Source organism: Lepidochelys kempii, chromosome 11 (genome assembly GCF_965140285.1).
Source record: "Lepidochelys kempii isolate rLepKem1 chromosome 11, rLepKem1.hap1, whole genome shotgun sequence".
Classification (NCBI taxonomy): Eukaryota; Metazoa; Chordata; order Testudines; family Cheloniidae; genus Lepidochelys; species Lepidochelys kempii.
In genome coordinates this window covers 27,733,033-27,759,368 of record NC_136390.1, presented here as the reverse complement: position 1 = coordinate 27,759,368, position 26,336 = coordinate 27,733,033, and the positions used below count along the sequence as shown (strand labels likewise).

Genomic DNA, 26,336 nt, shown 5'->3' with positions numbered 1-26,336 from the left:
ATTCTCCCACTCAGATATATTTCTCTCGTCTGGCAAGAATTAAAGTGAAAAAGGATAAATTGAAGATGAATATCAGAAAACTTTACTTCTCCAAAACTGCCCTGGGATCTTTAATTACTGTTGTGATGGGTTTCCCCCAGGTGCCACCTGGAACTGGGGTACCACTGAGCCCTCTAACCCACCAGCCTGCGATCCCTCTCACACTGTGCTGCTGTGATAAGCTGCAGACATGCTCCCAGTTTTACACTTCCACCAGCATACATGCAGGCAGGGACACACCCAGCTGCAGTTACATGCAGGCTCTCTGACCAGCCATTGCATGTGAACCAACAATAGAAAGGCTACAGCCAAAATAACTCCCAGGTTTCCAGCCTAGGACCCCAGAGCAGAACCATCCTGCCCAAACCAGTCTGAATTTATTATCCAGTTCACCTCCCCCTCAATGTGGAGAGGAATATACAACAGTCCCTCTGAGCTAAGATTCCCACACACTTCACTCCAAACTCACTGATTCAGATAAAGCAAAAACAAGTTTATTAACTACAAGAGTTTAAGTGATTATAAGTGATAGCAAACAGATCAAAGCAGATTACCTAGTAAATAAACAAAAACACAAGCTAAGCTTAATATACTAGATAGATTGGATATGAATTAGCAGATTTTCACCCTAATTGATGGTACAGGCAGGCTACAGATTTTTAAGGGGCAAGCTGCACTTGCTTTACAGCTTAGAATCCCCAGGTCTTTTATACACAGGCTAAAAATCCCTTTAGCCTGGGTCCAACACTTCCACCAGTTCAGTCTTTGTTCCCCAGGTATTTCCAGGAGTCTCCTTGTGTGGGGAGTGAAGAACAATAGATGATGTCACTCTCTGCCTTATATAGCTTTAGCATATGGCAAGAACCCTTTGTTTCAAAACTTGGTTCCCAGACTGGTTTATGGAAAATACTGACATCCCAAAATGGAGTCCAGAATCATGTGGCCTGGTCACATGTCCTTGCAGTGTTATAGCTGCCATTGCTTACAGGCTGTGCAAAATGCCCACAGGTAGGTTAAGCTATTCCACAGACCATTGTCTTTGCTGATGGGCCATCAGCCACATCCGGCTTCTTCATTGTTGTTCCTGAAAGGCTGGCTGTGGGTGTTTTCCAGAGTAAGCCCATCTGAAATACAGATCCCTAAGCAATGTTCATAGCTTCAGATACAAAAATGATACATGCCTACAAACAGGATAATCAGATTCAGCAAATCATAACTTTTTCAATGACACCTCACAATTTATCTTGTACAAAATATATCATAACTATGCCATAATCCTAACATAATAATATCACTGTGAAGAATATGGGGTGCAGTGTTTCAACTGTGATCCAGATCCTGAGCTGTGGTCAAGCTGTATTGGGCACAGCTCAGTGGTAGGGGGTCCTTTTAAGCACTTACAAGCACCTTTGAGCCCCTGCCCCCCTGATCCTGGAGCTGTCCAGCAAAAGGAAGGGCCAACACCCATCTGAAATATCTAATATTTCTTTAGGTCTTTCCCACCTCTAATTTTTAGATATATCAAGAGGGTTCATCATGCTGAAGAACCAATTCAGCATCAATCCAGGCTTCTCAGAGAAATTTTCAGATTTTCATAGGTCTTTGTATCTAAGCTACATTTTATCACCTCAAAAAGAAAAGGAGTACTTGTGGCACCTTAGAGACTAACCAATTTATTTGAGCATGAGCTTTCGTGAGCTACAGCTCACTTCCCTTTATCTATGTAAGGTTCTTTCCAGAGTCACACGTAACAGCTCCATTTATAATTTACAAGTTATATTTTCAAAAGAGTGGATTGACTATGCACTATAGGTTAAATCCACTCACTATACACAGAGCCCAGGTAAACATTCTTTGTGCAGGGAACTACACAGGACTTGGGGGAAAGAATCTGCTCCCACCCTATGGGGGGAAGGGGAAGGGGAGAGAGAACATGCAGCCTCTCCCACAGCCACATGCCATGGCCTATAATTCTTGCTGCAAACCAAGCAGGTCACTCTCCCTTGAATGCTCCATTACAATATATGCTAACTACTTATGCTAAAAAATCTCTTTCACCATGCATTTTGCTGTGATGCTGGGAGTACCTTTCTGAGCCCTGAGGAAGAGCTGTGTGTGCATAGGTGCCAATTTTCTTCTTTCTGGGTGGGTGCTCCCCCCCCAGTTTCTGCCCTGAGGCCCCACCCTCCTCCCACTGCTTCCCACCCCATTCCCTCCCCCTAGCGCCTCCTGCCCACTGGTGCTGCCAAACAGCTTTTTGGTGGGGCCCGCCGAGCAGCTGATCACTGGGTGGCTGGTGGGTGCTGAGCCCTGGAGCACCCATGCAGTTAGTGCCTATGTCTGTGTGGATCAAAAGTTTGTCTCTCTCACCAACAGAAGCTGGTCCAATAAAAGACATATCACCCACCTTAACTCTCTAATATCCTGGGACCAACACGGCTACAACTACACTGCATACCTCTTTGCTGTGTGGCAATTAGCTCTGCATAGCCATGGACCTTCTACTGCATTGCTCCATTCTCAGTCTACTCCCAATCTTAGGGTTTGTGTAGTCTACAGGTTATGCCAGCATAATTTATGTTGTTCAGGGGTGTGAGTAAGTACCCCCTTCTCCCAAGTGACGTAAGTTACACTGATCTAAGTGCTGGTGTGGACAGTGCGAGGTCTGCAGAGCTTCTCCCATTGACAGTATCACCTCTGGCAGAGGTGGTTTTATTATGCCAATGGGAAAGCTCTCTCCTGTCGGCATAGAGCATCTAGAAGCAGTGGCACTTTAGCCATTGGGCCCACATGGCCCACGCCCAGGGCCCCGGCCAATGGGGGGGGCCCCTGAAAAATGGGTGCCCCTGTGCCTCAACCTGCTCTGCCCACCCGGCACTTCTGCCAGGGAGTGAGGTTGGGGCGCTTGGGCTTGCCCCTCTCCGTCTGCCTGGCGCTCCTGCCAGGGCGTGAGGTCAGGGCACGGGGTCTTGCCCCGCTCCCTGGCAGAAGCGCTGGGTGGGGAGAGCAGGTTATGGTGCAGGGGTGGCAATTTTTCCAGGGCCAGGGGCACTGGGCACAGGCCATGTTGGCCCAGTGGCTAATTCACCACTGCGCCTGTGCACGGCCTGGGTAAAACAGGGGCACCCCGACCAGCGCGGCGGCTTCCCGCTGGAGTTTGTTTCCGGAGCGCGGTACAAGGCTCCCGGGGGCAGGGCGGAGAGTCATTCCCCAAGGCGCCGGGGCAGGGGTGGGGACGCTGACGGCTGAGAGAGCCCAGCCCCTGCATTCCCCCTGGGCTGGCGCGCTCGGGCTGGGCGGAGGGGAGGCGGCATTGCGGGCAGCCTGCCCCTGGAAACACCTCCCCGGCGCGTCATTGCCGGGAACGGGAGACCAGCTGCGGCCGCTAGTGCAGCTGCCTGCTCGTCGGCGACTCCGCAGGCCCGGGGCTGGAGCGCGCCGGGGGACCCGATCCACGCACAGCAGCGCCGGTCTGGCCGGCCCCCGCCCCTGTAAGTGCAGCCTGGGCGCGCCGCGCCGCAGCCGCCCCCTCCCTGGCCCCCGGCCTCCGCTCCGAAAAGCGAAACTGAAAGTGAGCGCCCAGTGCGATGGCAGCCGGGAGCAGGTGGGGGCGGGCTCTGCCGGTGCCTGGGGGACCGGCCAGGGGCCTGCAGCGCCTGCCTCGTCTGGTTTCGGTTCTCTCAAAGAGCTGGGTCTTCATGGGCCAGCGTCTAAGGCCAGGGAAGGATGCGAGCGCAAATTCCAAGCTGGCTTCCTAAGGGCGGGTCGTAAAGGCGCACGCACACCGAGGATTAGGTATGATGCTGCCGCTCTGAAAAACACCTCTGGGTTATTGACCATACACATGATGGTAAAGGATCACTGTCACCAAGGTTTTAAAGAATAGCACAAGTTACTTTGTCCTTGGGATCAATGGCCCTTTAGGCACCATTTTGTTTTGCTATAAAGAGAGTTTGGTGCCTTGTAAAGCGCAAATATAAAGAAAACAACACACATTTTCTTCATTATAAAGTATTCTTGTTTATGTGCTTTTCAGAGACTTGGTGGGATAATATGCATGACTGGAATATTGGTATAGAAGGGTACAGCTTGCTCAGGAAGGACAGGCAGGGGAAAAAGGGAGGAGGTGTTGCCTTATATATTAAAAATGTATACACTTGGACTGAGGTTGAGATGGAAATAGGAGACAGACTTTTGGAAGTCTCTGGGGGTAAGGATAAAAGGGGTAAAAAACAAGGGTGATGTCATGGTAGGGATCTACTACAGACCACCGAACCAGGAAGAAGAGGTGGATGAGAATTTTTTTAAAACAACTAACAAAATCATACAAAGCACAAGACTTGGTGGTGATGGGGACTTCAACTACTCAGACATCTGTTGGGAAAATAACAGAGCAGGGCACAGATTATCCAAAAAGTTCTTGGAATGTGCCAGAGACAATTTTTTATTTCAGAAGGTTGAGAAAGCTACTAGGGGAGAGGCTGTTCTAGATTTGATTTTGACAAATAGGGATGAACTAGTTGAGAATTTGAAAGTGCAAGGCAGCTTGCATGAAAGTGATCATGAAATGGTAGAGTTCACGATTCTAAGGAATGGTAGGAGGGAGAACAGCAAAATAAAGACAATGGATTTCAAGAAGGCAGAGTTTAGCAAACTCAGGGAGTTGATAGGTAAGATCCCATGGGAAGCAAGTCTAAGGGGAAAAACAATTGAAGACAGTTGTCTTTTTTTCAAAGGGACATTATTAAGGGCACAAGAACAAACTATCCCACTGCATAGGAAAGATAGGAAGTATGGCAAGAAACCACCCTGGCTTAACCAGGAGATTTTCAATGATCTAAAACTCAAAAAAGAGTCCTACAAAAAGTGGAAACTCGGTCAAATTACAAAGGATGAATATATGTAGGGACAAAATTAGAAAGGCCAGGGCACAAAACGAGATCAAACTAGCTAGAGACATAAAGGGTAACAAGAAAACATTCTACAAATACATTAGAAGCAAGAGGAAGACCAAGGACAAGGTAGGCTCATTACTCAATGAGGGGGAAAAAACAATAACAGAAAATGTGGAAATGGCATAGGTGCTTAATGAATTCTTTGTTTCCGTTTTCACCAAGAAGGTTGGTGGTGATTGGATGTCTAACATAATGAATGCCAGTGAAAATGAGGTAGGATCAGAGGCTAAAATAGGGAAAGAACAAGCTAAAAATTACTTAGACAAATTAGATGTCTTCAAGTCACCATGGCCTGATGAAATGCAGACTCAAGGAGCAGACTGAGGAGATATCTGAGCCATTAGCGATTATCTTTGAAAAGTCATGGAAGATGGGAGAGATTCCAGAAGACTGAAAAATGGCACTATACAGTACAGACCCATTTATGCACGGATGTTGGGAGTCAAGCCGTCACAACCGCCTGTTAACAGACCATGGGTGAAGAGGGCCATGCTGAAACAAGTGTCTATGATTCACTTAGAAAAAAATGTCATTATTTTCTGCTCTTTCTGGCTTGCATTTTTTTTCCTTTCTTATGAAATCTGTTATTGCCGCAGATGAATGATTTCGATATTTTCCATATTTTGCTCCTCCATAAGTCTTACAACAATTTCTACAGCACTAAGGGCTTCTGTGGGTGAAATTTTGACATTTTCAATGACATCCTCGCCATCACTTTCGCGGTCTGACGTAGCCTTGCAGCCCATTAATATTTCTTCCTCGGACAGAAATTCAGAAGTCGGGCAATCTTCATCCATCTCCAGCCACTCGGTAATGATTTCCGGCGACGTATCCAAACTAAGCCTTTCCTGAGCAAACCCCATGCGCATGGCTTTGTCTATTGTGGGTTTTGCTGAATAGCGCACATGTTTTTGCTTAAGCCCTGTGGCAGAATCGATATTTTGTACAAAGCCAGTCAGTTTAGATTCGTTTTTTAGACATCCTGTGAGAGTCGATTCGGCAATCCCAATATCTTTTGAAATTTTGGCCTGGGTTTCTCCGCTATTTACTCAATCTATTGCAGCTAGTTTTTCTTCTACAGTGTAGGAATGCTGACGCTTGCCCTCTGTCATTATATTAGGCCTACGGTTAAAATTTTCTAATGTCGTAGATGTATTATTATATAACTACTATATATTATATCTCTCTCTAGCATGACGATGACTAAGAGTGCATGATACGTCTTTACCAATAGCGGTAAAGACGTACAACACATTTCCGTTCTGCACTTCCTGTCGATTTCTATGCCAGTGAGTTAGTGAGCCCAGCTGTAGCGCTACATAGCAAGTTCCTGTACCGCCTGTTAACGAGTCTTGTGTGTTAAACAGGTAGCACTGGGAGGTATGGTGCTACCACGCGTTAAGCGGATTCGCGTGTAAACGGGTCTGTACTGTATTTGTCCACCTATAAAAAGGGAAATAAGGCTAATACGGGAAATTACAGACCAGTCAGCTTAACTTCTGTTCCTGTAAAGATAATGAGCAAATAATTAAGCAACCAATTTGCAAACATCTAGAAGATACTAAGGTGATAAGTAACAGTCAGCATGGATTTGTCAAGAACAAATTGTGTCAAACCAACCTGAGCTTTCTTTGACAGGGTAACAAGCCTTGTGAATTGGGAGAAAGCAGTAGATGTGGTATATCTTGACTTTAGTAAAGCTTTTGATACTGTTTCGCATGACCTTCTCATAAACAAACTAGGGAAATGCAACCTAGATGGAATTACTATAAGGTGGGTGCAAAACTGGTTGGAAAACTGTTCTGAGAGCGTAGTTATCAGTGGTTCACAGTCATGCTGGAAGGGCACAATGAGTGGGGTCCCCTGGGGATCAGTTCTGGGTCCGGTTCTGTTCAATATCTTCATCAATGATTTAGATAATGGAGTACAGAGTTCACTTAAGTTTGCCGATCATACCAAACTGGAAGAGGTTGCAAGTGCTTTGGAGGATAGGATTAAAAATTCAAAATGATCTGGACAAACTGGAGAAATGGTCTGAAGTAAATAGCATGAAATTCAATAAGGACAAATACAAAGTACTCCATTTAGGAAGGAACAATCAGTTGCACACATGCAAAATGGGAAATTACTGCCTAGGAAGGAGTACTGTGGAAAGGGATCTAGGGGTCATAGTGGACCACAAGCTAAATATGAGTCAACAGTGTAACACTGTTACAAAAAAAGTGAACATCATTCTGGGATCTATTAGCAGGAGTGTTGTAAGCAAGACACAAGAAGTAATTTTTCCGCTCTACTCTGCACTGATTAGGCCTCAACTGGAGTATTATGCCAGTTCTGGGCATCACATTTCAGGAAAGATGTGGACAAATTGGAGAAAGTCCTGAGAAGAGCAGCAAAAATTATTAGAGGTCTAGAAAACATGACCTATGAGGGAAGATTGAAAAAATTGGGTTTGTTTAGTCTGGAAAAGAGAAGACTGAGAGGGGATATGATAACTATGTTCAAGTACCTAAAAGGTTGTTACAAGGAGGAGGGAGAAAAATTGTTCTTCTTAACCGCTGAGGATAGGACAAGAAGCAATGGGCTTAAATTGTAGCCAAGGAGGTTTAGACACTGGAATAAATTGCCTAGGGAAGTTGTGGAATCTCCATCATTGGAGATTTTTAAGAACAGGTTAGACAAAAACCTGTCAGGGATGGCCTAGATCAATGATGGACAATCTGCGGCCCATGGGCCACACACAGCCCGTCAGGGTAATCTGCTGGCAGGCCGCAAGACAGTTTGTTTACATTGACTGTCTGCAGGCACGGCTTCCTGCAGCACCCATTGGCCATGGTTCACCATTCCCAGCCAGTGGGAGCTGCGGGAAGTGGCACGGCCTCAGGGATGTGCTGGCCGCCACTTTCCGCAGCTCCCATTGGCTGGGAATGGTGAACCGCGGCCACGCCTGCGGGTGGTCAATGTAAACACTGTCTCGCAGCCCACCAGTGGATTATCTTGATGGGCCATTTTACTTAATCCTGCTGTGAGTGCAGGGGACTGGATTAGATGACCTCTCAAGGTCCCTTCCAGTCCTATGATTCTTTGATTATTTGGTATGTTACATATAGCAGATTTTTGTGTGGATAATATTATTACTGTTACTTCTTTTGGATGGCACTCGAAGTGTTCTAGGTGCTTTCCAAGCAGAAGCAGTGGTGCTAACTTGTGATTTTATTGCAAGGCTTACAAAAGTTTTACTTTAAGCCCCACCTCCTAGAGAAAAGTCAATGTGTGAGAATTGCAGCTTTGATTAAAATAAAACCAGAAAATGCCGTGCAACTTTCTAGCTCTCATGGTTGCAGAGAAAAGCTTGAAAATGTAACCCAAGTATGCTTGAAAGCTTGGAAGCCAGGAATCACATAAAACTAACCCTTTTTGGGGAAAAAATCCGATACATTTTAAACCTGCCTCATGACTTTTTTGGAACATTTGGGGTTGGCAGTACTGCAGAAGGGAAGGTGTGGTCCTGGCACAACAAGATAAACACACAAATATTAACATATAACAGATAACAAACATATGTGTGTTATAACAAACATCCTGATCCTGCTAGTGCACTACTCACATGTAATTAAGCAAGTGCATAAAATATTTGAAAGATAAGGGGACAACTCTGAAAACCGTTTGTAGCCCCCCGCCCTACCCTGTCCTGACATCACATGTGCACAAGTGGATCCTTGCTCTTATATGGAACTTCACTACCTCCAGGATAAACATTTTCCAGTGTGTTCATTACTATGTTTATGATCATCCTAATATTATTGTAATATTAAATATAATAGAACAGGGGTCGGCAACCTATGGCACGCGTGCCAAAGACAGCACGCGAGCCGATTTTTAATGGCACGCTGCTGCCTGCTGGGTCCCAGCCGCCGGCCCCGCTCAGCCCGCTGCCGAACCCAGGCTGGGACCCCAGCAGGCAGCAGCGTGCCATTAAAAATCCTGCCCGCCCCGGCCCGCTCTTCTCCGCCCCAGCCCTTCCCCGCAGGGGCAGGGTGAAGAAGCTTGGTCCTGCTGATTGCTGCTGCAGGGCAGGCAAGCTCCCCCCTCCCCCACCTCTTCCCCCAGCGTGCTGGGTTCCTGTCCCTCCTCCTCTCCCTCCCTGCCACTGATCAGCTGATGGCCCTTGCGAGGAGGGGGAGAAGCAGAGCCGCAGCGCGCTCAAAGCAGAGCCGCAGCGCGCTCGCTGCTCCGGGGAGGAGGCGGAGAAGAGGTGGGGGGCCTTGGGGAAGGGGAGTGGAATCAGGGCATACCCCCTCCAGCTCCCTGCCGTGAGCTGCTCTGGGCAGGGGGCTGGGACCACCCCCATGACCCTAGCCCACACCCCCAGCCCTCTGCCCTGACTCCTGCACCCCCCTCACACACCCCTAGTCTTGACTCCAGCACCCCCCACACCCCATGCCCTGACTCCTGCACCCCCTCACATGGCCCAAGCCCTCTGCCCTGACTCCTGAACCCCCCTACACACACCCAGCCCTCTGCCCTGCACTCCCAATACACCCCAGCCTCCTGCCCTGACCCCTGCACCCCCCCAGAACCCCAGCCTTGACTCCAGCACCCCCACACATACCCAGCCCCCCCACACCCCATGCCCTGACTCCTGCACCCTCCACATTCTCACCCCCACCCTGAGCACCAAAAGGGAGCTGCTGCACCCCTTGCACCAAATGGGAGTTGTCCAGGTAAGCACTCCATACCCAAACCTCCTGCCCCAACCCTGAGCCTCCTCTCTCATTCTAGCTCCTGGCCAGACCCTACACCCCAACCCTAGCCTGCTCCTTCACCCCCAGCCCTGTGCTCAGTGCACTCCCACCCTCAGCTCAGTGCAGAGAGAGAGGAAGAGAATGGGCTAGAACCAGGGAGAAGGTAGGTACCCACTCTATGTGGGCAGGGCTGGGATCCCAGACCGGCAGCGGGCTGAGCAGGGCTGGCAGCTGGGACCCTGGCTGGCAGGAGCCGGCGGACGGAACCCCAGACTGGCAGCGGACTGAGCCGCTCAGCCCACTGCTGGTCTGGGGTCCCAGCCGCCGGCCCCACTCAGCCCACTGCTGGTCTGGGGTTCTGGCTGCCAGCCCCTTGCCAGACAAGGTCCCAGCCGCAGGCCCCGCTCAGCCGGCTGCCGGCCTAGGTAAACAGAACCCCTGACTGGCAGCGGGCTGAGCGGCTGGCATGAAGCTTCTTAAACATTTTGAAAACCTTGTTTACTTTACATACGACAATAGTTTAGTTATATAATATATAGACTTATAGAGAGAGACCTTCTAAAAAAGTTAAAATGTATCACTGGCACGCAAAACCTTAAATTAAAGTGAATAAATGAAGACTCGGCCCACCACGTCTGAAAGGTTGCTGACCCCTGTAATAGACCACTGGCCTTATAACTCATAATGAAGTATGTTCTTTTTATCTTTGTTTCTATTTTATGAAATAATAAACAATCTTTATACTGAAAAATATCTAATTAACTGTATATTGATCTAAGATGCTATTATTCTGGAAAATAATTATTTTTCAAATTATCATACTGTATGTGTAATGTAGTGAAATAACCAAGAGATGGTTTTATTCATTTTCTCAGTTTCCTCATCGCTAACACAGAGTTAAGTGCTTTACTTCTCTCATGAGATTGTTGTGATTAGTTAGTTAACATTATTGTGAAAACAAGTCCTGCCACGATAACAAATTGTTTTCTCTAACATTGATTCTTTGATAATATGTACTATAATGTGATATGACATCAGCATAAGTGCCTGCATTCAATGCAATGACAAGTATTATGTGAAATCCGGATCCTAATTGGGGCATCTAGCTGCTACTCCAATACAAATAATACATACAAAAGGAAAGGCCATGATCCATTTTTGTGCAAAAATTTCCAGTTGACACTAATAAGAATTCCATTCATGGAGCAAATTTCCAATTAATTTGGAATTATTTTGAAATAATTTGGAAATTTCCAATTTCCTCAATTAAGTTAGTTTGTCGTTTTATTGCATTAATATTAATTTCCTCAAGACTAAATCAAACTTCAGTGTAAACATGAGATGGGTGCAGATTATTTCCATAAATCCCAGACCTGCAAAGATTTATGCACGTGCTTAACACATGCTTAAGTGTTTGCCATATCAAAGCCTTAAGTTGTGCACTGTAGAAATCTTGGCATGTCTTGCTCTCAGGTTATTATATTATCCTATATGTTCTACATATTGTGAAAGTGGTGTATTGTTCTATTTCCTCAGGGTTCAATGGATTTAACAAGTGAACTAGATTCCTTAAAAGATGATTCTATGGTAAGTATTTTCTGTTGTGCCATGCTGTAAGAATCTGTATTTGAAAAGGAGATCTCTAAATGGAGATGTTTAGCTAATGCTGTAAGACATTTTTCAGTAATAAATAGGCATTCTTTTTTTCTGAACAGTTTCCAAGTATAGCCTGTATCTCCTTTCTCTCTCTTTTCCTTTCACAAAAAAAAAAAAAAAAAAAAAAATAGATGGGACAAAGCACTGGAAAATATTTTGTAGGAAATATTTTGTGGACTATCCAGTTTGGCACGGGAACTGACTCGATTACCTAATAGGTCTTTTCTATGCCTAAATTTTATGATTCACATTCCAGTTTTACGTAATCTTAAGTGAAACAAGAAGGATTTTTCTGCAGGTCATTCTGGAATTTTTCTCTTTCAGAATATTGCAATCGAAAATAAAATGGAGCAAGAAGGGTTTTCCCTTCATTCCTCGTGCTTAGCCCAGCTACAAGTTTTCTCTGTATGTGAACTTATGTGTTTTAATTTTTTAATTTTGAAATACTTTTCCCTCCCTATATTATTCTTGGCAATCTAATCATCTAAGGCCCTGCTCCTGCAAAGATTTATACACCTATAACTAGGCTTGGAGGGATTAGAATTTTGTTGGTAAATGTCGATTTCACTGTTCACACACAAAGTGACAAAAAAATTTCCATCAGTAATAATTGAAATTTACAGATAGGCAAAGTAAGGAAAATACTGCCCAAGTAATGATTTAAACTTTTGTATTAGGCTTGTTACAACTGGACTAGTGAAATGAATGGTAAAAACAAGTATGATTTGTTGATTGAAGGACGTTTGCTTTGTATATTATGATGTGATGATGACAAATTGTGTTTTAACAATTATAAAGCTTTAACTTTTTGAATCTCAACATATGCTGGCATTAAATAGTTATCTTACTCCTCCATAATTTTCCACAAGTGTGAAAATTTAAATTGATAAAAATGCTTAAAAATAAACATTAATATTATCCATTGAAATTATTTAAAAAAAATCAAATTCTGCCAAGGCTATCTATATAACTCTATATACTGTGAGTAAACCCATTGACCTCAGTTGACCCCAATGATCTTCGTTCTTTTTGGAAGAACACGGGGCAGCATGCCTCCATGGTGTGTCAGAACTATTTGGATATTTTCCAGTTGGATAATAGTTTCAGTTAGGTCCCCATGTTTAATGACCAAAATCCATTTTCTGAGATTTATATCCTTTCCAACCACAACAGTAGTTCAGTGATTTCTGTCTAACTGTCAAGACTTATTGAAGTGAAAGAGTAAAAATGAGAAACTCGTTGTTATAGTGCATCTGTTATACTCCTGCATGAAAATACTGGGAATATCTAATTCAGCATGTCTCTTATCAGATTTGCCTCATCAGCACTTTCTCTCCATCAGGAGAGGCAGAGTTGCAGAGAAGCAGCAAAAGGCACTCAGTCAAGAACTGGACTGTCATGTACACTGATTAACTCATAACTACAGTGGCAAAATATTTCAAACGAGTGCAAAGTGTTATTCTTCTCAGTTTGCTAGTATAGTTTGAACACTGCTGGTATGATTTGTACAGATAATGATTTAACAAGTGAATGTAGTCTCTCTAGCATGACATATCTGGTGATATTATAAAGTGAAAAATAGTACTGTGCATTTTCTTGTCTTTCTAGGATCTGAAAGTTACTGACCATTCTGGTACACAGACAGATGAGGTTGACAATCTTAAAGAAGAACTAGAAAAATGGAAGGTGCGTATGAACTGCACAGCTCTTAGGTTTTCACTGAAGTCAGCAGCAGCAGCATGAATGTGTCCAAAAGAAAAAAATTGCCCAAAGATTGCTTTTAAACCGACTTTACAATGTTTTGTTTGTTCTAATGAAAATATACTAAAGTACTTGTTGTTTTCAATATCAAGGAAAGGCTTGAAAAAGCTGAAAAACAAAAAGATGAGCTCCTTCTTTTGAAACTAAGTGCTGATGAAAAGAGAGACCAGGCACAAGATGAGCTGAGAAAGCTAATGCATTTCAAAGAGGAGCAATATAAGGAAAGCATTATAAGAAAGGAAAACCAGGAGGTAATAAGAGAATTTACCCATAGCTATCTACATTTGGAGAAGAGCTGTAGATGTGTTCCTTGTAGGTTGGAGTACTTTCCCCTTTCAATCCAAACAGCTCCATCAGAACTACATTTTGTAGGGCCAGAATATTTAGCACATCATTTTATACAAAATTCGGAAGTTACATGATAAAAAAAATAAAAAATATCTTGCAGTAATTATTTGAAAGAATGCAGGCAAAGCTAAGACTTTCTACATCATAGGTAAAAAGTGATGGCTAACAGAATTTACCTTCACTTGGTCCAAGACTCCCACTGACAGCACAGTCTTACTATTCGCTAAAGTCCACATTGTGTTGAGTGAGGTCATTCAGTTGCTCTATCAAATTACATAAAGAACACTTTAAAACAAAACGTAACACTCCTCATAAAAGCTTAGAGCATCCAGGAGAGTTAGTCATTTCTACATAACTGTAGAGAGCTTGCAACCCGAGAAAGCTTGCAGCTAACATAGCTGCATATAGACACAAAAGTTTACTTACCAAGGATGGCAAAGTTATCCTCTGCTTCCTTTTAGAATTAGTTGATAATTGTCCTTGGGGTATGTAATCTAGGCATTTGGAACATGAGTGGTAGGCAGTGAATTCTTCCTAGACTGTCAGGGGCTGATGGTTGTCGCTTATCTGGGAGAGAGATTTGCAATACAGTTTTAGATTTGACCTATCAGCTGTAGCTCAGAGGCTATTACTTCAATATCCCAAGGTATTTTTAATAATGATTTTCATGTAGATGATGTTCAAACCAATAAATGATGGATTTAATTTGTTTTGCTGGTACATTATTAATTTACAGAGAACTTCAGACATAGTAGAATGTAAGTAGCCAAATATATGAAATTCAAGCTCTTTGTCCTCATTTTCATGGCTCTACACAGTTTTGCCTCATTCTACATCTCTGTTGTTACTTCCGCCTTATGTTCCTCCCAGTCCTCTTACTTCACTGTGCCCTTTTTCTTTTTTCTACTCAGCTTTGTGCTTGTAACTACACCTGGAATACCCTGTCCTCATCCTACAAGTGCTGTCACTGTCCTCTTTCAGATCCCCACTTAAAACTCTCTATTTCAAGCAATCCTTTTTTTCTCTTATCAATAATCTATATCCTCTGTGCATTGTCATCATTCTGTGTCTTATCTTATTTGGAGCTTAATCCTGAAAACACTTTACACATGTGAGTAACTTTACATATGTACGTACTTCCAGCCAAAGTCAATGGGATTATTCATTGGTAAAGTCACTTAGATGCACAAGCATTTGCAGAATCAGGCTCTAAAGCCCAAATCCTCTGCTGTACTCATTCTGCTCTTTGGGATGTCTCAGAGAGCTACTGTGGCTCTCTGATCATGGATTCATAGATTTTAAAGTCAGAAGGCACCTTTATGATCACCTAGTTTGACCTGCACAAGACAGGGCATAGACCCTTACCCTGTAATTTCTACATCAAACCCATAACTTCTGTTTTCAACATCAACGGTAGATATTAGAGCAATCTGGGAACTGTTGTAAATGCCATGAGCTGATAATGGCACCAATAGTTCAGGATAACTGGAGCTCATCACTTCTGCCATGTCCCCTTTCTAATCTTGATGTGCTCCCTATGCCGAGCACCGCAAGACAGCTAGCATGGGAGCTGGTTACATTGGCTTTATCCCACTCAGGATTCCCCTACACCTATGAAATCCCCAGCTGTAGAAATGCAGCTGATTTCTGCTCCCTTTTTACCTCTTGAGTGGCATAAAGAGAGTGGAGTGGGAGGGGGCCAGGAACTGGCCCTCAGTTTCTAAACTCTTCAGGACAGGGAATATAGATTATCTAGGACCCCATCCTGCACATGAATAATTTAATGCACACAGTTAATCTCATTGAACTAAACAAGGCTGTTCACATGTATAAATTCCTCTTGTGTATATGAAAGTTCAGGGCCTAACTGTGTAAAGTGCAGTGTAAGTTTATGATGGTATGTAAATGTTTCTGAAATCTTACTTTTCTCATTTAAGTTGAATGAAGCTGTTCCTTGGACAGCAAACTTACCTACTGGATAGTAATTTGTACCATTGCTTTAATCTATCTCATAATTGTTCATGCCATTGATAGTTGCGTGGTTGGTTATTTTTAGCAAAAGATTAAAAACGGAAATTCATTTTCCAGTTTCTAGGGCCTACTACTTTTTACTGAAGTCCAGAGTTTGACTCTTCTACATATTATGCATTTTATATATATATATATTTGTAATCTGCAGAGAAATCTTACTGTAGTAAAGCAACAAAATATTGAGCTGCAGAGGGAGATTCAGAAGCTCAGAGATGACCTTGCAGCAAAGAGTTCAAAGCTTTCACAGGATTTTCGGGTAATTGCTATTTGAAATATTTACAATATAGCTTTCAAATGGACATATTTTACTTCTGAATTTCTAAACTCTACGGGCTAGATCATCAGTTTTGTAAATCTGTGTAGCTCCATTGAGTTCAGTATGAAATTCAGCTATTGCTTTCCTTCTCATTCTCTATCTGGCAAAGTTAATAAATGCACTTGATGCTGAGGGGAAAAATGGAAATGTGAAACTGGAAGATACAAGAAAGAAAGAAAGATCAGGACAAAATTGAAAGAAAAGGAAAAAAGTGCATAACATTTTCATGAGTTCATATTTTATATCTCTGTCAGAAAGGGGTGTCGAAAGAAAAGGGACTTGTCCATTACAGAAAAAAACATGATTGTAACTTTAGTTTTCCCAAATTGCATGTAGCCTAATTTTGATCTCCCTTATAGCATGCAAATCATTTGAAGTCAATGGAGTTATATTGGTATAATATAGGTGAGTTCAGAATCAGAACTCTCTTTTGGCTACACTGCTGCAAATGTTATGAAGCACTGTAACATTCATGTTTATTTGGCTAAGTTAGTAACATGCAAGGCAATTTTAGCAGGCCTCCTATCACCAAAGAGCTACAGTCAGTACAGCACAAACAGTAACCATAAACTGCTTTGTTTATATCTGCTTTTGCACAATATTTTGTACTTCCTTTGGTTCTACAAAAGTTCTACAAATCAAAGCTCTGATCCTGCAGGTAGAATCCCTATTTACTTCAACTGGAGTTTTAGTACCTAAGGACAAGTTTGTGCTCAAAGTTTATTGGAGAGGAAAAGTAAAAGCTTACAGACCAAACTCCTTAGGGGGACATAGGATCCAAGGGAGGTTGGGGAATCCCCATCACTGGAAGTTTTTAAGAACAGGATAGACACACACCTGTCAGGGATGGTCTAGGTTTACTTGGTCCTGCTTCAGTCCAGTTACATCAGTGGTGAATTCAGCCCTACTGTATATTAGCCTTAAAAAAAAAAAAGAATACTGCAGAGTGAGGCAAGATGCATACTGTACATTTTTTCAGTTGCTTAATAAATTATTTAAACTTTGTCATTTCCTGTCTTGATCCTACAATATTAGATTAAAAGAGAGATACAGAAAAAGACAATGAAGTTTACTGGGATGAAAAATGCTGGGAGTGATGACACAGTTTTGAATACTTGCTGCCTTTTTCACATAGCTGCAAAAATTCCATTCAGATTGCAGCAAAGACAAGCTCTTCTCACTTTTGAAGAGGAGGATGGTATGGTCCATATTTTAATTATAACTAGTAATGTATTTCACGTTAACAGCAAGGGATATGGGGTTAAACAACAATTTATTTGATCAGCAGGAGGGCTTACTAGCTTGGGTTTCCAGGGCTGGAGGGGGAACCTGCTTACAGTGAGTAAGAGCACCAGAATCTGGCTCTCAGCCTAGATGCAAACGTTTTCATGGTATCACAAATAAAGTTTAAGAGTAGCAGCCGTGTTAGTCTGTATCTGCAAAAACAACAGGAGTACTTGTGGCACCTTAGAGACTAACAAATGTATTTGAGCATAAGCTTTCGTGGGCTAAAAGCCAAATAAAGTTGAAAACAATATTGAGACTATCCCACTTTCTCTACATTCAGAGCCCAGTCACTCAGATGGATGCACAGAGTTAGACAATTGCACCTTGTGAGAGTAGAATTTTGCCCACTATGTCAGCATCAGCTCTAGTCCAATTAAACTCAGCTGACAGAATACCAACAGTCTACCCTCAATTACATAGATCCTACCTCACAGAGGGATGAGGCCTGATCTACAGCCCATGGAGATCAGTGCAAGTCTTTCTGCAGATTTCAGTGGGCTTTGGATCAGTCAATGTTATCTTTCACAACATTAATGTACAGACTTATAGTCAATATTAGTAAATCCATGCCAATGATATAGGGCAGTTTTCCCTACATCAGCCTCCTTCAGACACAGCTGTGCCCCATTAAAATGCAGGCAACCCGAGCCTACAGTAGAGTTGGAGGTTAGAACTTAGTTGATCCAGATTTAAATTAAACAGAACAGTTTGTCTGCAAACTAGTAAATAAAATTTCACATAAAGCAAGAGCCTGCCTTATTTCTCAATTAACTCTTAGCTGGAATCAAAATGTTTCATACTGGTAGCGATTTAGCCATAATATTGTATATAGGGATAGCATCTTTCATACTGACAATCCTAAAATACTTTACTAGTGATGCACATTACATACAGTGGCGAGATTTTTAAAAAGGTATTTTAACACATAACGAAGCAGATAGGTGCCTAGTGGGATTTTCAAAAGCACTTAGGCACCGCACTCCCATTTATTTCACTTTTAGTGATGCTAAAGAGATTTTTGGCTAAGGGCACTAGGGAGTACTTTTCATTAGTGTAAAGCTACCTGAAAATCTTCTTAATTTCCCTTGCAGTTGCCCAGAAACTGATAAGAAGAGGTAAGCATACTGTGAGCCTGGATAATGAAAAGATAGAGTTGAAAGCAATGCCGGTTACACTAGAAACAGGAGTCAAATTTGAGGTAATTGACAGGTCAATATAAAATCTTTTGAGATACTTCAAGAATATGTACCTTTGTTTTCAAAAACTGTATCGAACGGGTACTGTAGCACATAAAGAAAATAAAGTCTGTTTTTTGTTAGCTCCATGTCACAATTTCTGGAGAGAAGATCAATATTTCTGAAGTACCAGATCTACCAATACCTGATGAGTGGATCAGAGATAAATTAGAATTGAATTTCTACAAATCCAAACAAGGAGGAGGAGAAGTAAAGGATGTGAGATATGACAGAAGGTCTCGCACAGCCATTATTACATTCCTCAAACCTGGAGGTATTTTATGCAACATCTTGTTAGCTAAAGTTACAGGGCCTGATTCTCCACTCATCTATATTGTTTTTGCCCTGGTGGAACTGCACGGACTTCAGCTGAATTATTCCTTATTTATTCAACTATAAATGAGAAGAGACTCAGGCCCATAGGTCTTTAAACACAGCTGTGTTTAATCACATTCCTTTTGGATCAAATATGAATTCATACACAGCTTGTAAGCTTTGATATTTGCCCTCACATTACAGTATTCAAAACTTCTTTTGCCTTTGCATTACTGGACTTCATTTTACAGGAAAGAGAAAAGTGGGAAAATATACTTGTCATGTCATGCCATTGAAAGTTACCCAGATTCTCAGCTGGTGTCAATGGGTGAAACTCCACTAAAATCAATGGATCTGCATTAACTTACATCAGCTGTAGATTTGATCCACGAACTTTAGTGGACAGTTAATTAACATCTGTTTTGTCACAAATGTCAATTCCAATTTCCAAATAGTAAACTTTAAAAAATTGTATTTGGTTTCTAACTATATACTAAAATGATTGGTCTTGTTTCTGATGTGCTTAAAAATACACCTTAGATAGTATTAATTTTATTTCTCACTTTTGAATTCTTTGTTCTAGTTGCTGACAACTGTATGAGACGTACAAAGCATCCTTTCTGCATAAATGAAAAGCGCTTTATGCTTTCTATTTCCCCAAGCATAGAAAAGCACTTGGAAAAATTTCAGGTAAATTAATCTTAATGACGCTACATCCTAAAACAGAGCAAACAATCTGTGCTCTGGGAGGGTGGATTGTGAACAGAATCTTCTCCTCAGGTCACGGAGTGTCAGGAAAACGGCTGTAGTTCTCAGAGCTGCTGTTTCTCCCTCATTTTAGGTGGGTGTATACAAGAACTTGCTGGTGAATTCCCATTGCTGTAGATCTACCAGCCTGGCCTTAGGCTCCTCTGGGGCACAGGAGCTGTGTGCTTTACAGATTGTGGGGAGTGTTCTCTCCTTGCAGAGAGTCCCCCATAGCCTGTTCCTCTGTTGATGATCTTATGACCTACAATATGAGGGTTGTAATTCACTCAGAAATTACAAATGCTTTTTTCATCATATGTCACAGCAGTAACCATGTCTGTCTACAGTCAGGGCAGAGATAAGGTTCCATCAGGTGTTTTATGGCTTAATTGTTCTCATTTAAGTTACACACAATTGATGAATCAGTGTCCATATCAAAAAAGCACTACTAAATCTAGCATTAATTTAACCCCTCTTTGCCTGTGCTGTGGTTAATGGGTATATTATACCAACATTTCCAATCGACCTAAAAGCACCCACAAAGCTTTTACAAACAGTAAGTCCTCTTTGCAAAACCCCACAGTTCATGTATATCAGCGAATTCTCTGTAAGCTGTTTTTCTCTGCATAAAGTTTTATCCATCTACCTATGAGGTTAGAAATGATTTCTCTATGCCCATATTTACAATATGCACTCAAGTGTGTATTGGCCCAGATGCAAATATCCAGGATTGTTTGTCTTAGTATTGTTCTTTATACCTTTCAACAGTACTTATTCTGTAGGGTCAGTACCTTTCCTCCCACCCCTCCCCTGGGCTTGCATAGGGTATGTTAGTAAGTGTACCAGGTTCCCAGTTCTCTCTGCTGAGGTGTGAGCGTGCATATACACAAACCCCCAGGTTAAATCACTGGTCCTAACCTGGCTAGAGAATGTTTTCTCAACATAACTGTCAATAAGGAAAAAACCACAACATGTTATAAACACGGATGCTGCTGTGTCACAGACCTGTCTGAGTGCATGGTGGTTCTTATAGTGTAGATAGATACACGCACACATACACCATCTCAGTTAAAAATGTGCTTTCCAGGTTGCAAGAAATGATATATTTTGAAGTTAATAAGGAATCAGATCCCATGTCTGGCGTAAACTGGTGTATCTGCATTGACTTAAATGGAGCAATGTTGATTTACATCAGTTGAGAATCTGGCTCACTATGTTTCAGTGAAGAGTTTAGGACACATGAGCTAAAGAGGCCAGATCCTGCTTTTACTGAAGTCAGTAGCCTGACTCTATAGAATTCAAACCTTCCAGTGATTTCAGTAGTAGACCAACACTATAGTAGAAATCCTAAAATGAAAGGCAAGCTTGTAGCGATATCTTCACACTGACATTTTAACTGTGCAACCTACCGGTTCCTGAAACTGAACATACAATGTGTGTTTTCCTCCTTACCAGGTATTTTCTGGGATTTCCAAGAGGACCATACTGCTGTCAGAAATTCAAGAGGTTGAGGAGGATGAGGAGAGCATGCAGGATATGATAGAAATTCATTTTCAGAAGCCTAGCAATGACGGCGGGGAAATCGAGAACATCAAATATGTAGCAACAGGAACCAAACTAGCATATTTTGAGGAAGATACTGAGAATGTGGCATGAAGCTTTACCGCTGGGGCTTTTACTTTGCCCAGTGTGACATAGTATAATGGAAAAATGTTGCAGACTTTTAGTCTTTTTAATATCTGTGCTTTTTAATCTTCAAAATTTACACTTGAAAAGAAGAACTGCCTGCCTTTCCTTCCTTTTACCTGCATGATGACAAGACTCTTAGAGTATGTCTACACAGCCGTTAAACACCTGCTGCTGGCCTGGATCAGCTGACTCAAACTCAGGGGGCTTGGGCTGCAGGGCTGTAAAATTGCGATGTAGATGTTCAGGCTCAGGCTGGAGCCCAGGCTCTGGGACCCCACAAGGTGGGACAGTCCCAGAGCCTGAACATGTACACTGCAATTTTAAAGCCCCACAACCTGAGTCAGCTGACCCAGCCTAGCCTCTCGTATTTAACTGCTGTGTAGACATACCTTTACGGTCTCGAGAGCACAGCTATGTGAAACTCACTGGTTCTGGCTTGCTGAGGTTCCTTGTAAAGTTCAGCAATAAATATTACACAAAGCCGAGATCTCCGTGCAAAACTCATCTGAAACCTTAGAGTTTGCTTAATGTACGTGGGTCCACCAAACCCCTTAATCCCTCACCAGCACCTGAAACTTGATCAAGGTTGCTTTCTGCAAATCAGATGTGAGTTTTGCATGAATAACAAAACCCAAAACTTGATAGATTTTTCCTACTTGAGGTTTTTGTTAGGAAAGCTTTACATCACTGCTCAAAAGTAATTTAAAGTGTCTCTCCTTCATACAGTGTATAGCCCAATAGGACTCCAATCCTGATCAGATCCTTTGGTGCTGCCATAATACAAGCAATTGATAATTATTCTGTAACTTTATAGGACTCTATAATCAAATTAGCTATGGAATGTCCATAATGAAGAAAGTGATATGTAGTTTTTCAAATGTGCTTATGATCAAAAAGGGGAGTGTTCAAAAATGGCACCAGTGTACTCATCAGTTGACATCTGATGGGCTAAGTTGTGCCTTTAAGGAACAGCTCAGAGCTGGTAGCAAATGGCATGGAGGTAATCTTACTCCTGGGGGAATTCTGGGCCACTGCACATGCTCAGAATTCATGTGTCCCACAGAATTTTATTTTTCCCCACAGAAAATACTTTCTACCCCAAAAGTGCTGCAGTTCTGCCTTTCGCTCACCAGAGGCCACTGTGGCACCAGAACAGCCAACAGCATGAATGCAGCAGGCTGTTCTGGTGCCACAGCGGCCTCTGGTGGACAAAAGGCAGAACTGAAGCACTTCTGAGCAGAATGTATTTTTTGTGGGGGAAAAAAAATTCTGTGCATGTGCAGTGCCACAGAATTCCCCCAGGAGTAGAAGTTCATCACAGCACCTGGCCCGTGGAGCCAGGTTAGGACAGAGTGGGGCACATGGGGCTGCTGGGGGATCACAGACGAGTTCAGAATGGCTAGTGGGGAGGACAGATGGGGGGGCTAGTGGGCTGTGGAGCTAGGGGGGTGACAGCGTTGACCCAGGGGTTGAATGGGAGTGGGGGTGCATAGCCACATAGGGACGGGGGCTGCAGGGACCTATCAGGATGGAGGGATGCGAGGACAGGGACAGATGTGCCTGATTGAATGGGAGAGGCTTGTGATCAGCCAGGGTCTGCATGGGGGAGGCTCCCTAACAATCCTGCCCTCTCCACCCCCCCAAACAAACAAAAAACTTCTCCCACCCACACCCAACAACCCTTCAGGTTCACTCCAGGCTCCTTCCTGCTTCCTCAGCTCCTCTGTTACTCCTGAAACTCCAGAGCTTTTGCACTGCTTCTGACGGGTGCAGGAAACACAGTTCTGTATTGTAATTTAAATGAATTACTCAAAGTTCTGTATTAATATGCCTAGTAAGGAATCTGTTTATAAAAAAAAAAATAATTACCAGAATCTTTATTCTTTTGGTCTGTATTGTTACAGACATTCTTACTGACATATTTTGAAATAAATTACCAAAATAATTGAAACTGGCATTATATTGTATTATTTTGACAAATAAAATATGAAGAATTTTGCAGAATTTTAAAATATTGTGTGCAGAATTTTTAATTTTTTGGCACAGAATATCCCCAGGAGTATAATCTGCACTGCTGTTGGCATGTTGATACCTCTTCTGGGGCCTGATCCAACACCTACTGAACTCTTTAGTGAGTTAATATGAGGTCTCTCTCTAAGAAGGATGTATTATTTATGAGAGGTCTGTTTCTTAACTATTTGTATCTACAGTTACACTATTCCTCAGTTATACCCATTATTTTGTCTAATTTAAACACATACAGATACTAGCTAAGAACTCAGGTGGCTCTTAAAACTATGTATAACAGATTATTATTTTGTAACCATACTGGAGCAACCATCTAGTTATGATTGCCTTGTCTGAGGATTTTATTTTGTGTGATCATGGCCATAGCCCTCTTTCTGAGGGCAGCAGTAAATGGATGGAGATGGCCAATTGGAAAAGGGGCATATGGAAGGCAGCACAGATTTCATTCATAGCCCTTGAATCAGGGACAAAAGGCAGAATTTATTGTCTTCATTCATATCTTAAATTATATTAAAAGTTCTTTGAACTGAATTGGACTTGCAAAGGGAGGGAGTGTCCTCTCTTCCCAAGGGGGGATTTATTGCCTCTCTCTCTTTTTCCTTCTCCACCCTTGTGGGGCTGGAATAATTTGGCAGTCTGTCATGTGGCAGCAGAAAACCTCTAATGTCACTTAACACGGAGGGAGGGGTTCATGTGAATATCATTTATTTTCATTATATAAAAGACCTTACTGTACAAAAGGGATTTTGTATTATACCCTGCAGGAAGACATTGGAAAATATACATCAGACATTGATTGTAGCTATAATATACAAAAAGTCAGATTTAGATTACACAGCCTTAACAAATGAACAACAAAATACATGGCTGTATATAGAAAACAAAAAATCAAGTACTGTCAAAGTTGGTTTTGTTTTCCTTCTGCTTAGAACAAAGAAAGGAAAAGTCTCCTCTGTTTGATGTGTGGAAAAAGCTTACATTGATTACACTAAATAACCAACATAAAATGCATAATAAACAAAGGCATGTGAAACTATGGGAGAATTGTGTACTTAGCAATTAGCTTTAAAAATGTCTTGATATTTTGAGGAGATGCTCTAAACTGCACAGAGAAAAAAAAGTGCATGAAGATCAACAACATAAACCCTATCACTGAAAAGCATTGAGATGTAAAACCTGAAGAATGAAGGTTTCAGTGGAAATTCTGACAAAAGTTTAAACATGGCAGGACTAGTGAAAAGGTGCAGATAAAAGTAACAAAGTAAAATCAAGAAGAGTTTTTAAGTAATACATCTTAAGAACCAGGTACTATTTGTGAATTTCTCAGTCTATTGATTATCCAGTTTAAAAGTGTTAAGTAGTGATTTTATATAAAGACAACGGGAGATCAGTTTCAAACAAAAAATAAGACCTTTTTCAGAAACAGTCATTTTTGATATTTCTTTCAATTAGGTGCTATTACCACCCATAATATTAAATAATGGTCAGATAATAAATTAAATACAGCCTTAGAAAACATCAGTAATAAATCCTTGTTCCTAAATGTCCTCATTATATGTCAGAATATTTAAAATGGAGAAGAAGAGTTAGAAGCTTTCTTCTCCAGGCAGAAATACACTAGATAGGCCACACAAACAAAATTCCTCCTAGGAAACACATGCTAGAATGGTTCCTCACTGGAGGCGAGTGTATTGCATGCACTTCACTCCATCAACCTGAGCTCTTTCAAGCAGCTGCCAGCAATGGGGGCTTTAGCGGGGAGCAAAGCCTGTATTCCAAAACCACCGTTTGACCTGGCCATGCACTAGGGCCCAATGGGTCAGAGTGGGAAGGCTCCTAACACTTTTGCCTTCTTGCTTACCTATACCAGGGTCAGCCATGGTTCAGCTCATAGGAAGCTAATGCAGCAGGAATAAATTAACAGCTTTCTTCTGTGCCATTGATACCAATGGGAGAAATTAAAGAACAACTTAATGGAAAGGGTTTCCCATCAATCCTACAGTGGTACCTAGGAATATGTTGTAGGTAGTGCTAGTTCAGACCTTATTAGCTGCAAATGTTTGAATTCCATTGGCAAGGAACATTCTTGCTGAGAGGATTCCTTTTCTGATCCATTTAGGAAAGGTGGTGTCATCACTGAGAGGGGTCAGAAACAGAACATATATTTAGTTTTTGGAGACAATCTAAATGATGTGATGGGGACTAAGTAATACAGTGATGGCCATCTTATAAATGTCTGTAATAATAATTAGATAAGATTAGGTAGCCACAGAATGGCTGCACACTCTTCCTATCCACTTATGATCTCATGAAATTGTTATTCTCCAGTGGAAGTTTAAAAATTCCTATATTTCTTCACTATGTTGCTAGGATGCAGCCGGCACCATGTTCAACAAAATGCCATTACATGCCCACCCACTGGATGTCAGAGTACTTCTGGCTTCCTGCACTTCCACATGACAGATGAACAATACCCACAGTCTCTCTGTATCTGTATGTATCTCTGCCATAGCATTCAGTTCACTCGCACTTGATTTATACATTATTTTATGCCCAATTGGTTTAACATGCCTGCCTTGCCTCCTCATGTCACCGCATTCATCCTTGGATTACTCCTTCCCGCCTCATCCCTGTGCCCATCCTCATCCCACTCCCTCCCTCCTTATCGCCTCCCCCTCCTACTTAGCATCCTGATTTTAGTTTCATAGGTTTATTTGTGGATAGATCGATCTAGATAAGCAAAAATGCGCATAGGACGGCCTGTGACAGTTTCACACCTCAGGGCACGTTAGATGACCGCCTGGTGTGCCGCAGGCCAGGCCGATGCTGCATCAGCTATGCCGTGCCCCTGTACCAGTACCTGGTCAGACACCCAGCTCCTATCAGTACCTGATGGTATGCTTCCTCTTTTTAGTTATAAACAACCCATACAAATCAACATGAAAACCGGGCACAGACACCAGAGTTAAAACCCAATCTCTGTGTCGCAAACCCCTTTAGTTTCCCCTTGGGGTTAAGGGTCACCTGTATCTCGGCTGTGTCAATCGACGGATGTCAAGCGACAGAAGCGGGCGTCGCTCCTCAGCGTCTCAACAGAAGCGGCCGCCTGCCCGGGGAGAGCTGTCAGCTGGGACGTGTAGTTGACGGTCCCCTTCCACAGCGCACTGTTCTCCCCCGGTAAGGG

At 42.5% G+C, this 26,336-nt stretch overlaps 1 protein-coding gene and 1 long non-coding RNA gene across 5 annotated transcripts; one reads left to right on the top strand and one right to left on the bottom strand.

Annotated features, from left to right (window-relative positions):
* Window positions 1-587: 587 nt before the first annotated feature.
* LOC140895538 (uncharacterized) lies at window positions 588-26,320 on the bottom strand. Its single transcript, XR_012154248.1, has 6 exons — window positions 26,177-26,320; window positions 25,195-25,288; window positions 16,689-16,770; window positions 13,931-14,071; window positions 13,681-13,767; window positions 588-1,163 (listed from the first exon to the last, which is right to left on the bottom strand). It is a non-coding gene; the product is annotated as an uncharacterized LOC140895538 (long non-coding RNA).
* NMI (N-myc and STAT interactor) lies at window positions 3,268-22,241 on the top strand. 4 transcript variants are annotated; one of them, XM_073305449.2, is made up of 10 exons: window positions 3,268-3,530; window positions 11,276-11,326; window positions 13,004-13,081; window positions 13,249-13,407; window positions 15,684-15,791; window positions 16,887-17,049; window positions 18,230-18,336; window positions 18,458-18,647; window positions 19,272-19,378; window positions 20,891-22,241. In XM_073305449.2, the coding sequence occupies exons 2-10, from the start codon at window positions 11,282-11,284 to the stop codon at window positions 21,089-21,091; spliced, it is 1,158 nt and encodes a 385-aa protein (XP_073161550.2). In that variant the 5' UTR covers window positions 3,268-3,530; window positions 11,276-11,281; the 3' UTR covers window positions 21,092-22,241. The 4 variants fall into 4 exon arrangements, with proteins under 4 accessions (XP_073161550.2, XP_073161551.2, XP_073161547.2 ...); XM_073305450.2 differs by lacking the exon at window positions 3,268-3,530 and adding an exon at window positions 3,647-3,834; XM_073305446.2 differs by lacking the exon at window positions 3,268-3,530 and adding an exon at window positions 3,881-5,804.
* Window positions 26,321-26,336: the final 16 nt, after the last annotated feature.

Coding starts and splice junctions, on each gene's coding strand:
- NMI (XM_073305446.2), top strand. CDS start 5,595: ATGATTTCGATATTTTCCATATTTTGCTCCTCCATAAGTCTTACAACA. Junction 13,408..15,683: donor TAAGAAAGGAAAACCAGGAG/GTAATAAGAGAA, acceptor TGTAATCTGCAG/AGAAATCTTACTGTAGTAAA. Junction 15,792..16,886: donor AGCTTTCACAGGATTTTCGG/GTAATTGCTATT, acceptor CTACAATATTAG/ATTAAAAGAGAGATACAGAA.